Source organism: Cynara cardunculus (genome assembly GCF_001531365.2).
Source record: "Cynara cardunculus var. scolymus isolate 2C chromosome LG 15, CcrdV1, whole genome shotgun sequence".
Classification (NCBI taxonomy): Eukaryota; Viridiplantae; Streptophyta; class Magnoliopsida; order Asterales; family Asteraceae; genus Cynara; species Cynara cardunculus.
Genome location: NC_037542.1, coordinates 9,291,213 through 9,305,152, shown reverse-complemented (window position 1 = coordinate 9,305,152; position 13,940 = coordinate 9,291,213). Strand labels below are relative to the sequence as shown.

At 34.7% G+C, this 13,940-nt stretch overlaps 1 protein-coding gene across 1 annotated transcript; it reads left to right on the top strand.

The window, feature by feature from the left end:
* Window positions 1-10,144: 10,144 nt before the first annotated feature.
* Window positions 10,145-12,769, top strand: LOC112528430 (mitochondrial phosphate carrier protein 1, mitochondrial-like). Its single transcript, XM_025139456.1, has 6 exons — window positions 10,145-10,366; window positions 10,915-11,264; window positions 11,609-11,652; window positions 11,839-12,053; window positions 12,122-12,246; window positions 12,570-12,769. The coding sequence occupies exons 1-6, from the start codon at window positions 10,226-10,228 to the stop codon at window positions 12,613-12,615; spliced, it is 921 nt and encodes a 306-aa protein (XP_024995224.1). The 5' UTR covers window positions 10,145-10,225; the 3' UTR covers window positions 12,616-12,769.
* The last annotated feature ends 1,171 nt before the right edge of the window (window positions 12,770-13,940 follow it).

Below are 13,940 nucleotides of genomic sequence, written 5' to 3'. Positions count from 1 at the left end.
TTGGTGACCTCAAAAACACCTTCAGCAAAACTCAGGTAAACACCAAGATTCTTTGTACATTAAGAACAAGTTAGCTTCACAAAACAAATAACAGGATCCACAATATGAATCTTGGTTCTATCATTCTGGAGATGAGRTCTTCCTAACCAAGCAATCATCATAGGTCACTTAAACAAATGATTTAAAAGTCATGAAACTTCCTAACCAGGCAATCATTATATATATAAAACTATCCCATATTTGCAAGAAATGAAATATAAAACTACCCCAGATTTGGAAAAAAATATAATGTTAACTAGATTTGGAAAAAAATATAATGTAAAGTGTGTTAAATTACCTGATTAGTGTATGAAGACCGGCGTAACTTCTTCGGGTACCGACGACCGACGTGCTTTCGATGGAGGGAAGGAGGGGAGAATCGGAGAGATCGTATGTAACCCGGGACAACTCGTAACTCGTATGGAATCGGACAGGTCGGCGACCGGTTCTTCGTGTATGGCGAGTGGCAACCGGCGTTCTTCGTGTAGGGGAGAATCTRATGAAGAAATGAAGAGTGAAGATGTTGAATTGTTGATTGTCAATGAGTCATCTGATGAAGAAATGGAGAGTGAAGAAGTCAAGAAGATGAATGGAGTTTAGTAGTTTACATTGATGGCGATAAGAATAAGAAGTAAACCTAATTTCATAAAAAAATATCAAAAATAATAATTAATTTTTTATTGAAAATTACCGGGTACCCGCCGGTTCCGGGTACCCAGTCCCGGAACCGGTCCCGGCGGGTACCCGGCGGTTAACGGTTCCGAAAAATTGAGAACCGGAACCGGAACCGTTCTCAATCGGTTCCCTATTTTAGGAACCGGAACCGGAACCACTCATATCGGTTCCGGTTCCAGAACCGGCGGTTCCGGTTCCGCAGGCGGGTACCCGGTTCCGCAGGCTCACCCCTACTATAAATCATGTAAAATGTCGGCTGCATCAGGAATGGTGACTTAAATATAATAAAAATAGTGCAAAAAATTGACACTCTTTAGTGTCACCAATTAAGTGACATATAAAAACATCTCCAATAGGCAATAGGCAATAGGTGGTAGCATTAAATAATACGTTGAATTCATAATTTGGTGTAAAGAATAACATCAACAAATACTAGTCTATGTTTGGACGAATATTCAATGATTTTTTTTATTAACTTGAATATCCAACCCGTTATACGAGCTGACTAATTTTAGTGTTACCATTTGTTTTGTAGATAATCCGGAGTCATCGCATTTGAACCTCCGTAGCCACAAAGGGATTTTTATTCCTTGTTGAATTTGAACCTAGGACTGATACTTTTGACATTTGGAGTCAAGCTCAAACCAATCATGCACCACCCTTGTCGTTAATATATTCAATGCTTTGGAACCCATGTCTGTGGTTAAGTCTGAACTCTAAAAAACTGTGTTTTAGAGGAGGCTAATTCTCATCAGAACTACGATAATTCATGAGCATATCAAATATCAATATTGAAGTTCCAGATTCCAAATTCTCTGTTCTTGTTTTGGAAGATTGGCCTTTTCAAGAGCAGGTGGATTCGATGACGATTCCGAAAGCTATACCTGTCTCATTGGAAACCCTCCGACTAACGTTTTCGAAATTTCTTCCAAACGAAAAAAGGTTTGTCTTTTCTCAGGAAAAATCTGGATAAGTGTGTTATTAGCATGCATAAACTTAAAATTTATGGCACTGTTTCTCCAAAATGTTGAGACCTTGATGAAAATCGGATTGGCCACGTTTGGGGTTCACAGAACTTGGGTGTTGGTCAAGTTAAAGCAAATGGTAAGTTTGGTGCCAACTTTTTGAATGCTAACCAAGCCTACAATGATGATGGCTTCTTAGTGGAAACATTTTTGAAGAAACTCTCTCTTTTGTCAATGTTTATGGGGCTCAATCGGATTCTGGTACAATTTAGGATCCGTTTTCAATTCCAAATGGATGAACTCATTCAGACAATCTGATTGATATTCTGTCCGGGGTAGAGAAGTGAACGGAAACGAGTTTAGTGAATTTGATAGGTTCCTCATTTCGGATAACGTCATGGATCAATGGCAAAATCTGTATGTTAGAGTTCTCGATCGTAAACTCTTGGATATTTTGCTTCAAGATAAACTAATGTTCACACTTCCTAGTTAAAATCTCATATATTTTACTTCACCGTTTTGTTAGCGATGATCCCTGGTGAACCCTCTCAGGTTCTGGTGGGATGTCTAAAGACAAATGCTCTAAGTGCTTTTAATGCACTAATTAGTGAGAGATACCTGAGACTTTATGCTCTTGATACAAATCCAAGTGCAAAAGTCTTTGATCGTGGGGAGTGGCTTAATGGGACTTGGGTTTGGAATTGGTGTTGGTTTCGCACTCCTAAAGGGAGAGCCCTAAATGAGCTTAATGACGTTTCTTCGATTTTGTAAAATGTTTCTTTAAATACTCTTGACGGGAACAAGGATCGATGGTTCCTACATGAAGACGAAACCTTCCAAGTTAAAGTTCTTAGGAATATGGTCGACATCAACATTCTCCCGGCTTCAATCAACGGTTATTCAACACCATGGAACAAGACAGAGCCAAGAAAATCAACATCTTCAATTGGAGAGCCTTGTTGGACGGCTTCCTGTTCTTCAACGATTACGCCAAAGGAATCGTTCTCGATTCCATTCTTTGTTTGTTGTGCAACGATTTCATCGAGTCGTTGGAACATTGTATTCTCTGTTGCAAATATGCCGGAGTTGTGGGAAAATATTTTCAAACGGTGGAACTTGGATGATTTCTTTCCATCTTCTTTACCGAAGCTGATTTCTTTCGATAGTGGTAACTGTAATACGTGATATTCGAAAAATATTTGGCAAGCTGGAGTATGGATCGTGACATATTTTCTTTGGTTCATGGATTTGGATGGAATTGAAAGATATTGGAATGGCCAAATCCTTTGACCAAATTCTAAATACAATGTTTGGTTCATGGAATAAAACTGATGAAATCCTTTCAATTCCAATAATTTCATTCATTCATTCACAAATTTTACATTCCACGGCAATACCCTCGGATTTCAGTTCCTTTCTGACAAATTTCTTCCCTAATCCAAATTCATTCAACGTTGCGTCTACCATCTCATCTAATTGATCTCTGGTTCGATCTCCATCTGGTACGCTCTCGCTCTCTCGTAATTTCTCCATCTATACGAGATCGATTGACAACATATGTAATCAAGGAATCGATTCATGATAACCAGCTATCGATATCACTAGTCCAATTCCGTTATTCAAAAATCATAAAAGGTCATTTGTTGGTATTTAATTCTGATTCCAAAGTTGAATTCCGTGAACCAAAAAAAAAAAAATCCAATCCGGTTAAGAATTTCATTCCAATTTCATGCAACCAAACGCAATCACAAGGCATGGTCAAATTCCATCAAATTTCATTCTATTCCCTCAAAGTCAAATTCATTTGATGAATTCCAATTTCATCGAATTCCATTCTACGAATCAAACGCCCCCTTAGTCTCCAGTCTTTTGGTTGGATATCTCTAAGGTGTAAGTTCTTCTCCTAATCTTGGGACTCTTGGACTACTTCTCCAAATGCCAATAATATTAGCCTTTTTTTAGTTGTTGTGGGGCTCTTTCACGTTTGGTTGCGGTCATTTTGTTTTTTGTCTGTGGTGTTGTTTCTCGTGGTTTTCCGGACTGTTGCTTGTAATCTTGTACTCTCTTGTTCTTTCTCTTTGTTTTAATCTACTGGTCTTTCTAGAAAATTAGATTAAATTAGATTATTAGTAGTTTGATGTCGGTTTTTATTATGTAATTTTAACTTGTTCGTTGATTATGTTTTTGTGGTTTATTGTTAGTTTTGCATTTTAATTAAATATGTTATCGTATTTATATTTGGAAAAATATTTAATTTTTAAAATAAGTTGAATACATTACCATTTAATTAAATTAAAACTTAAATTTGAGATTAATATAAATATAATTTACAATATATATATATATATATATATATATATGGTATATTTCAAATGCAACCATGTTCTTTTTGTACAACCAATGCAACCTAATCACTTTAGATATTTATGGAAATGATCAGAGTTCATTTATTATGATTTGAATATTTATGGAAGATGACTATGATTTATTAATTATGATCAATACTTTATATTAGAAAACAATCAAAACTTTTATGAAATCACATATTCATCAAATTAAATGGATGGTTGAGATTGAGTTGTATTAGTTGTATAAATGTAAATGATTGCATAATAAATCACCTATGTGTGTGAGAGAGAGAGAGAGAATATTAAAAGATCAAATTAAAACATCAAAAACTTTACCGTGAAAATTAGTAAATTTATATAGTTTTATATGTGAAACAATACATATATTGATATAAAATAAATATATTTAAATTATATATATATATATATATATATATATATATAAAAAAAATGAACTCTGATCATTTTAAAACATTAAAAACTTTAAAAACCGTGAAAATTAGTATAAAACAAATATATATATATATATATATATATATATATATATATATATATAGTTTGTTTCAAATACAACTTATCGCATTTGTACAACCAATGCAACCCAATAAATTAAGATATTTATGGAAATGATGAGAGTTCATTTATTATGATTTGAATATTTATAGAAGATAAATATGATTTATTAATTATAATCAATACTTTATATTAGGAAACAGTCAAAACTTCTATGAAATCACATATTAATCAAATGAAATGGATGGTTGAGATTTGATTGTATTAATTGCACAAATGACAAGTGCTATATAATAATCAACTTGTATATATATATATAAATATATTATTGAATTCTAACCTTATATAAAATCATTATATATTTGAAATTGGGTTTCTCATCAATTTTGAGGTTATGATTTGATTCCCTCTCTTTATAACTAATTCATTAGTTTTTTTAGGTTTTCTTCTAAACCTCCCCTTCTCTCTCTACACACACACACACATACATATATATATATATATATATATATATATAGATGCATTAAAAAACTAGAAAAGTGATCATAACCTTTCATTTGGTCAAGATTTGTGGATTTAACTCTGAAACACTGGATAATTTTTCGCATGATATGTAAAAGATAGAAGGTAATTTAATAACTTTTACAAATAGATGGTAAAACAAATGCATATATGAACTATGAGTTCTCATATATATATATATATATATATATATATATTATGTATATGTTAGCAAGTTCCATTAGGAACTGGTGGACAATACACGACACATAGTATATTTATTAGGAACATGTCTCAATCATCATGAATATTGTAACATATTTATCATGAATGTGTATTCATGATAAATAAAACATCCAATAACATATCCATATTCATCATGAATATGTTACTCATGACGAGGATTCATTCTAAAGAGAGACATGACATTATAAATTGTTCTCCAATTCCTAATTAATTTTGGGTATCTAACAAAACTTTGTTTCATATAATTATATACAAGACATATGCTTACAATATATACATAATCTGGGCCTATATCGGACCTTTGTCTAGTTAAAGGAAGGGCTCATATGTTTACTTGATTGAACCCACACATATCTCTAAAGAAAGACTATTGAAAGAGAGATTGAGAAAACGATAAAAGACAAGAAAAATCCATTCATGAATCGGATCGACCCGACTGATATGATAGATGGAATGGTAGCTTGCATGATTATCGGAGGACCAACGCAGGAAGGCGAGCCCCCCCATCAAAGGTCTATATCTTACCTTTAAGAGCAGGTATTCATGCTTCATGAAAAAACTGAAGCAATCCGCTTCGCACTTTTATCCCTTTCTTTTTTTTGGGGAAAATTCTCAAAGAGACTACGACGAGAACCATGATAAGACAAAGGCGGGAGACTAATTGGAGACATAGGTGGTAGGAGGAGGAAGATGATAGACTTTCGAACCCGACACACCCACTGCACGATCCACTCATGTGCTATAACCAAATATAACTGATATATTCATTAATTTAAAACCAAACAAATAGAGCTTAAGATATAATCCAACTGTTTCCGAGATGACATACTTGCACAACACGAAGCCAAATATCGTTGTAGTGTGTCTATATATATATATATATATATATATATATATATATATACACGTATACAAATATTCATGCATGCATATATAGATGTATAAGTACAATACGTCCACTCCTTTAAAAAGAATACAATATGTCCACATTATTGTATGATTAGAGATAAAAATATTAGATAGACATGAATACAAATTACATTTGTAATATTTAAATATATAACTGATAACTGATACAAATTGAAAATCTATTTCACTAATCAAATGTGATCTTGAATAGGTTGAAATTGAATTCAAGTAATGTAACATCCAGATTTTTGGGCAAGTCTAATTTCAAGTTTTTATAAGTATTTTAACCATAAAATAACTTTGAAGAAGTATTTTAAGTGTTGGTTTGATTGGGCATCGTATTTGACGAAAAATCAAAATTAGTTGAGAATTTGCACCACTCGCGGCCGTGAGGTCTTTAGTTGCGTGGGTCCGAGTCCTTTACAAAGTTTGGGCCAAAAATGGGCCTGGGCATGGAACTCCTTAAAATCTGGTTTTTAGCCTTTTTCTTTATTACTTTCTTCACCAACTCACTTCTCTCTTCTTTTTCGACCCTTAATCATTGCCTCCTCCAAATCGAATTCTTCAAGAGCATCTAAGAACTTGGCAAGTAGAGATTCAAGTCTTGTGGGTTGAAACTCAAGATATTCATCTTCATCATCATCTTTTCATCATTGTTGACCATATTTTAGGGTTTTCTTAACAACCCATTCATGAGTTCATTTTAAACTTTTATACTTATCAAATAATTTATTGTAGTCTCCTAGAATATCCCTATTGGTGTATTTTACACATCTGTGGGTTTTGACCAATTTAAAGCATTTTGGGAGATTTTGAGGTTTTTACCTTTTTTGCTAGTAAATGGTGGATATCAAGTCTCAATATTTGTAAGCTAAAGATTTGTGGATTTGAAACCTAGGTTTCATTTAACATACCAATGTGAGTTTCAAGTTGTTTTGTGAAAACTTTGTACATGCCAAAAATGTCTATTTTGGAGTCTTAAGATGTTTTACTGATATTTAACCAATGTGTTGATTATCTGATGAAATTTACATTTTTGTAACATTTGATTTCATAAAATTTTAAAAAGTACATATATTTGCAGTCTTTCGATATTTTGATGATAATACATAAAGTTTGTGCGTTTTGATGATATACTTGTTATATAATGACTATTTGATGTTAATGCATTTCTGGGTATTTACATTTATAAGTCATTCAAAAAAATAAGCATGATTTAATTTGTTGGATTTTGTGGTGTTCTGGATCATGAGATTTATTAAACTCTTTAAATGTGTTTTGGGTTATGATGACTCGTTTTGGATTAGTTCGACAAGTTGAGGAGCATATTAGCTTGGATTTGAGAAAAATACTCGTTTCGGGATTCTGGTCTGACCTTTGAGTTAGTGATGATGATTTAGTGTATAATTAAGTTGCTTAAATGTTGAGTATTTGTAAGTCATTGGTTTATATTAAATTTATTTGAATAGTCAAGTGAGTCTTCAAGTTTATTTGGTTTGATTTTAACTCAAATGAGTTTTAAGGACATTTGTCTTGTTTAAATTGCTCAATGTTGAGTTTTGGAAGTGATATGCAATTATAACATCTTTAATTGGAATTACATGTTTTGAGTGTGTTTGTCATTCAATTGTAGTCATGTAATTTAGATTGTAAGCAATGAATCCATAGACATAGAAGTCAGTTTTGAATGGGATAAATATTCTCGTATTGTAACTAGAAATAGACATTTGGTCTTCATAGGCATTATTGATGCTTTATTTATGGTTGTGTGAGTTTGTGTTTTGGTTTCATATAATATGGGCAATTGAGTTATTGAGGTTTCATCACGAAAATGGTGGGTTCTTGGAAGGATGCTACTTTTATATTTAAAAACATTTCATTTGAGAAATTATGTTTTAAATAAGCAGTCTCTCGGTTGTGTTATTTTTATAATTATGATAAAAAATACTTGAATTCACTAAGTGTTAAGGCTAACATCTTTTATTTGTTGGCATGTGCATCAGGTCCTTGTTGGAAAATGATACTAGTGATATTGTGAAGAGTTGAGTACTAGTTAGATACACGAGAAAGAAATAACTATTTGGGAACGTGTTCTGCATTTTGGAATAACGATTGCATTTGAGTTTTATTAACACCCGACCTTGGCTTAGATATTATGTGAGATTTGGTTTGTTATTTTGTTGATGTTGAATACGGACTTCTTGTTTGAGGAAATCAAGTATTGATTTGTAGAAAGGAATTGACCTTTTAATTGATGTTTTATCAAAAAAAAAAAAATTAATCGCTCTTCGAGATTTGAGGGTTTTACAAGTAACATCTATGCTACAAACCCATATATTTAACTGGTTTTATAAAAATAGGATCTTTAACATTAAAAGTTTGAACTAAGACAATATGTATGAAAATCTAATGAAATTTGTCTTAATTCATGTTCAGTGTAACAGTGAATTTTAGTTAATGTAACAAACGTTCGTTTTTTTCTTATTTCGTGCCAATTTTACATGATAAACAGTTTTTAACCCATGTTACAATTGCTTGATTTGATGTGAGATTGTATCGTTTCACAACTTGTCATCCACATCACAGATAATCACACAATTTACGTGTTAGTAATCAAAATATGTACGAAATAAAAATAATTGGGCCTTTTTTTCAAATTATTTCAATAAATAGAAATGAAAAATGGACGTCGTTTTATTTTAGTACATTTCAATTAGAATCACTTATTTATTTTCAGTTTGAGAAATTAATAAAAGTAGTCAAATGGCTCACTCATATTCACTTTATCCTTTTTTTTTCAATTGGACCAAAATGGCCAAGATTTTATAAATGACCTTTTAATAACTTGCAAAAATGTACTTTTTCTTAATTAGATTAATGTAGTGACATCGGCTTGTGAAATATGCTTGACAGTCTGCCAACAAGGGCAGACATGTACCTTTGAGCAGCTCCCCTGTACTTGTTCAATTTACTTTTGCTAGTAGAATTTTTTTTAGGGTATGAAAAGTGCATCTTTAAGGGGTGTTCCAGGATGTTATAAAATGGAAGGTTTATCAACCAAAAAACCGAAAAAATATCTTGAAAAATCAACCAAAAAAATATCTCAAAATCGACAAAGAATATGGAAGCATCTTTTGAAATCAACCAAAAACTATTTTAAAAAAATACCTTAAAACAGTGGAATTGAAATAAAAACATATCGGGCAACTTTATGAGTTTTTAATTCACCTTAAAGATGCACCTACTCAACAAAAATCATGAATACTTACAATATATCTTTTATGGCTTATGAAATGACCTAACAGACTCATATTATAATATAAAAAATACATATAAATTTTGAGATCGAAATTTACAAAATCTTGTCCGGGATTGCTTACTTAAAACAACTTATGTTTTCTTACAAAAGTCCTTATTAACTTATTATAAGTTAGAATAGTTTAACTTATTCAAAAACTCCTTATTACCGGTTTGACACAATTATAAGTTGTTTATCCAAACACTTAAAAATGTTTATTACTGATGTTACACTGAAATAAGTCAATAAATTATTTTTATAAGCAATCTCAAACACCCCTAAAACAAACCAAAAGAAAAGAAACGGAGAAAATAACAAAAGGAAGTCACTTAACTAATTGGTTTTGCCGTTTTGCATTTTATGGGGGGAACGGTTCCAAGGGTAGACAAAAATCATGTGGTTATTTGTCAAGGGTTTCTAGAATGGAAATGGAATGAATTCAAAGCCATTGGGCTACACATTGCAGTCCCTATCAAGTTTGCATCCAATTCCCATGAATTTTGGAGCAAAAAAGTCGAACACCGACTTCTTTCACGTGTCTCTTTCTCTTGCATTTGTCATTGCAATCGTGGATGTATTTCCATCAAGAGAAGTTTCCCTTTTCTTCCCTAAAACCCTTAACCAACCCCTCTCTCTCTCTCTTCGAATCATAACATAAACCCTAAAAAGTCGCCTGAACATTGAAGATCTTCTGGGTTTTAATGGATACGGGGTTTCTTTGAACAAGGGGAATGAATGATTTCAGGAAAAAATTGGGGGTGGAAGGAGGTGGGTATCGTTATTACGGGATATGCACCGCCGGCGGAATGTTCAGTGCCGGCGCCACCCATCTCGCCGTCACCCCTCTCGATGTCTTGAAGGTCAATATGCAGGTCAAATACTACCCTTTCTATGGATTCTTGGTTTTGCATCGTTCCTTTATGATTACCATTTTTATAACAATTGTTCAATCGGAGTTTTTGAAATACCAATGTCTTGTTCATGAACTGCAGATCATCTTCACAGTCAATTCTGCAAAATAATTTGATTCTAATTGAATATAAAATGACACAATGTCCTCAAGTTTACAATTGTTTGACTTAGATCATACCCAAATGCACCTCGTTCAAGAATGGACTGTGGCAAATTGGTGCACCTTGGCTTTTTGAGGGGCAATCCTTGTTGCATCTTTTATTATTTTCCTCATATGCCCCCGTGGCTTTAACCTAGCCGGTAAGGATGGTGGGCGTCATTGCAGAATGAATAGATATAACCTGCCCCCACAACCATGATGATCATGGGTCATACTCATATTCTTCATAGATGTGTTGAACTTGCAATGTTTGGGTCACAAATGAGTAATCTTTGTAACTGAACCTGAATCATAAACCCTAACCCCTAATAATACTTGGTAACCAAAACCGATTTCAATTCAATTCAGGTGAATCCAATCAAGTTTCACAGTATTGCGTCGGGTCTGAATATTCTATGGAAAGAAGAAGGCCCTTCGTCTCTATGGAGAGGTTGGTCTACAAAACTATTCGGCTATGGTGTTCAAGGTGGATTCAAGTTCGGTCTCTATGAATTCTTTAAAACATGTTACTCAGACGTGTTGACGGGCGAAAGGCCAAGTGTCGTATTTTTCCTCAGCAGTGCATCTGCTCAAGTATTTGCCGATATGGCGCTTTGTCCGTTTGAAGCTGTCAAAGTTCGTGTTCAAACGCAGCCCAATTTCGCAAAGGGATTGTCTGATGGCTTCCCGAAACTATATGCACTAGAAGGACTTTCTGGGTATGTAATACTCCCTCGGTCCCAAAACTTTCCAATTCTACCCTTGATTATGAGATTTCTATTATTAAGGGTAAAATTGTCATTTAGTTTATTAAACAAGGAAGAATTACGTATTTCTAAAACTGTGTCCCCTTTTTTTTGTCGTCGATGCAAAGGGAGTAATAGATGTGCATGAAGAGCTCCCAACGTGCAATGATTACTTGCAGTTTCGGCAAGTGAGCATTGAACGGTGGAACTACGTTGCAACACTTTTTTTGGATACAAATAATTGATTTGTATCTCATTTATCGTAATCTTTGCTTGTCTATTTAATAAAGTAACAACTCGTTTATAAACGATTTCAGCTTTTACAAGGGACTCCTTCCGCTTTGGGGGCGTAATCTTCCATGTAATATGCCTTTGTCTTCGCGTTCTTTAAGTTAATTTGTTGTTTATATATATTTTTCGCACACACCTTTTGCAAGCTGGAGGTCATCACGGAAACAGTCGTTCTACATTTTGGGGTATAGGAGCGATCTGTTAACCGGTTCTTTGTCTAACATGTTTTCTTTGCCGAAAATTTGTGATTTGGCAGTCTCGATGATCATGTTTTCAACATTTGAGCATTCAGTCGACCTTATTTACCGCAAGTTTGTTCAGAAGAGAAAGGAAGAATGTTCAAGGACTCAACAACTAGGGGTGACGTGTTTGGCAGGGTATACTGCCGGAGCCGTGGGTACTGTAATTTCAAATCCAGCCGATAACATAGTGTCGACTCTATATAACAAAAAGGCCAACACGGTGCTGCAGGTACGTTACCTTTTGAACTTGATAAACGAATAAGATATCAAGCGTAATAATATGGGAATCGTTTACAGGCTGCAAGGAGCATTGGGCTCGTAAATTTGTTCACTAGAAGTCTTTCTATAAGAGTTGCACTCGTGGGACCTGTTGTGACGCTCCAATGGTTTTTCTACGATACCATTAAAGTGTTTAACGGACTGTAAGTGTCTCTCTGATATTGAAGTTTATAGAAATGTGGATAACAACTAAATTGACATCCATAGCTGTGATGGATCATCCCCTAAGGGGCCGTTTACCAGCATAAATTGGGTAAATACTAATCGGGTCGGTATTAATGACTGACCGAGTAAGACTGTGATCTGGGTCCCTCCCTTTAACTTACCAGTCAGCATCATGGACCGGTAAGAGGGGCTTGGTCAACAACAGTATCTCTTCTGACCATGTAGATGCCTCTTACCCAATAAGAGGCGGTAAGCAGGTAGTAATCACCCCCTGAGACTATATATTGTGTAAATGTTATAGGCCAACAAGTGGAGGGCTTAGCAGAGGTATAGAAGGTGCTGCATGAAGAAACTTATAATCATCAAGAAGAAGCAGATGCGGTTATATGCCACCCCCCATGTCGATATTGGCATTCCGTTTTTGGAAATGGGGATTTGATGGGTGCGTTTATTGCTTACCCGAAGTCGTTAAACGGCCATTTCGTATCAAACTCGATAACAGGAAACATGGATGTTGTTTTTGTTATTCAGAAAACTTGTAATTGAGATGGATGGAGGTTTATGGAGTGTAATTCAATAAAGAAAATGGTATTCTTTGTATGTAGTGCTAACTTGATGGGATAGAGAGAAACCTCTGGTTTGTATCTAAGGGTCATTAAATTTGAGTGGTTTGAGAACGATAAGGGTGGTGTCCGATTGGTTTGAGCTTGGGCTCCAAAGGTCAAAAGTGTCTGGAGGTCCCAGCTTCGAATCTGAGGAGGAATAAAAATCCCCTTATGGGTCACGGATATTCAAATACGGTGACTCCGGGCCCGCGAAGCGAGTGATCATCCTAAGATTAGTCGGCTCACATGGCGGGTTGGATATTCATGTTAATAAAAAAATGATCATTAAATTTGAGTTCAGTAACAATTATATTATCATTTTTAATGTAATTTTGGTTTAATTAAGTATAGATGTTTAACTAATGGAAACTGCATAATAGAAATTTTAGAGCAAATTAAAAACCTGAAAAAGTTGTTTTAGAAACATATTTAAAGATATATAATTGAAATTAGTTTATTTAGTTGTCTTAAAGTCTTAAAAAAAGTTGTTTATTTAAAAGTTTATATTTTGATACTTAAAAAATAAGGGCGTGTTTGGTTTGCTGGATTTGGAGGGATTTGGATTTGAAATCCATTCCAATCCCACGTTTGGTTTGTAGGAATGATAGGATTTCAAATCCTGGGATTCACTTGAAATCCCACCAACACTAGATTTGAGAATCCTTTGAAAATACATGGGATTTTGAAATCCTTCATCGCTTGCCCGACTCATCGCTGTCTCCTCCATTGGTACCGATTTCTACCTTCATCGCTGTCTCCTCCGTTGCCCTTCGTCTCCGTTGCTCACCGCCGCCGTCGCCCTTCGTCTCCGTTGCCGTCGCCATCGCTCTTCGTCTCCGTTGCTCACCGTCGCGTCGCCCTTCGTCTCCGTTGCCACCGCCGTCGCCCTTTGTCTCCGTTGCCGTCGCGTCGCCCTTCGTCTCCGTTGCTCACCGTCGCGTCGCCCTTCGTCTCCGTTGCCGTCGCGTCGCCCTTCGTCTCCTTTGCTCACCGTCGCGTCGCCCTTCCAGGTAAATCCCTTTTCCCCTTTTCCCCTTTTCGATTTATCTCTACATTATGAACACAAA

What these genes read in the sequence shown, in the direction of transcription:
- LOC112528430 (XM_025139456.1), top strand. Translation starts at nt 10,226, where the DNA reads ATGAATGATTTCAGGAAAAAATTGGGGGTGGAAGGAGGTGGGTATCGT. An exon ending in TTGGGGGCGTAATCTTCCAT is followed by an intron (nt 11,653 to 11,838) that starts GTAATATGCCTT and finishes GTGATTTGGCAG; the next exon opens with TCTCGATGATCATGTTTTCA. An exon ending in AGGCCAACACGGTGCTGCAG is followed by an intron (nt 12,054 to 12,121) that starts GTACGTTACCTT and finishes AATCGTTTACAG; the next exon opens with GCTGCAAGGAGCATTGGGCT.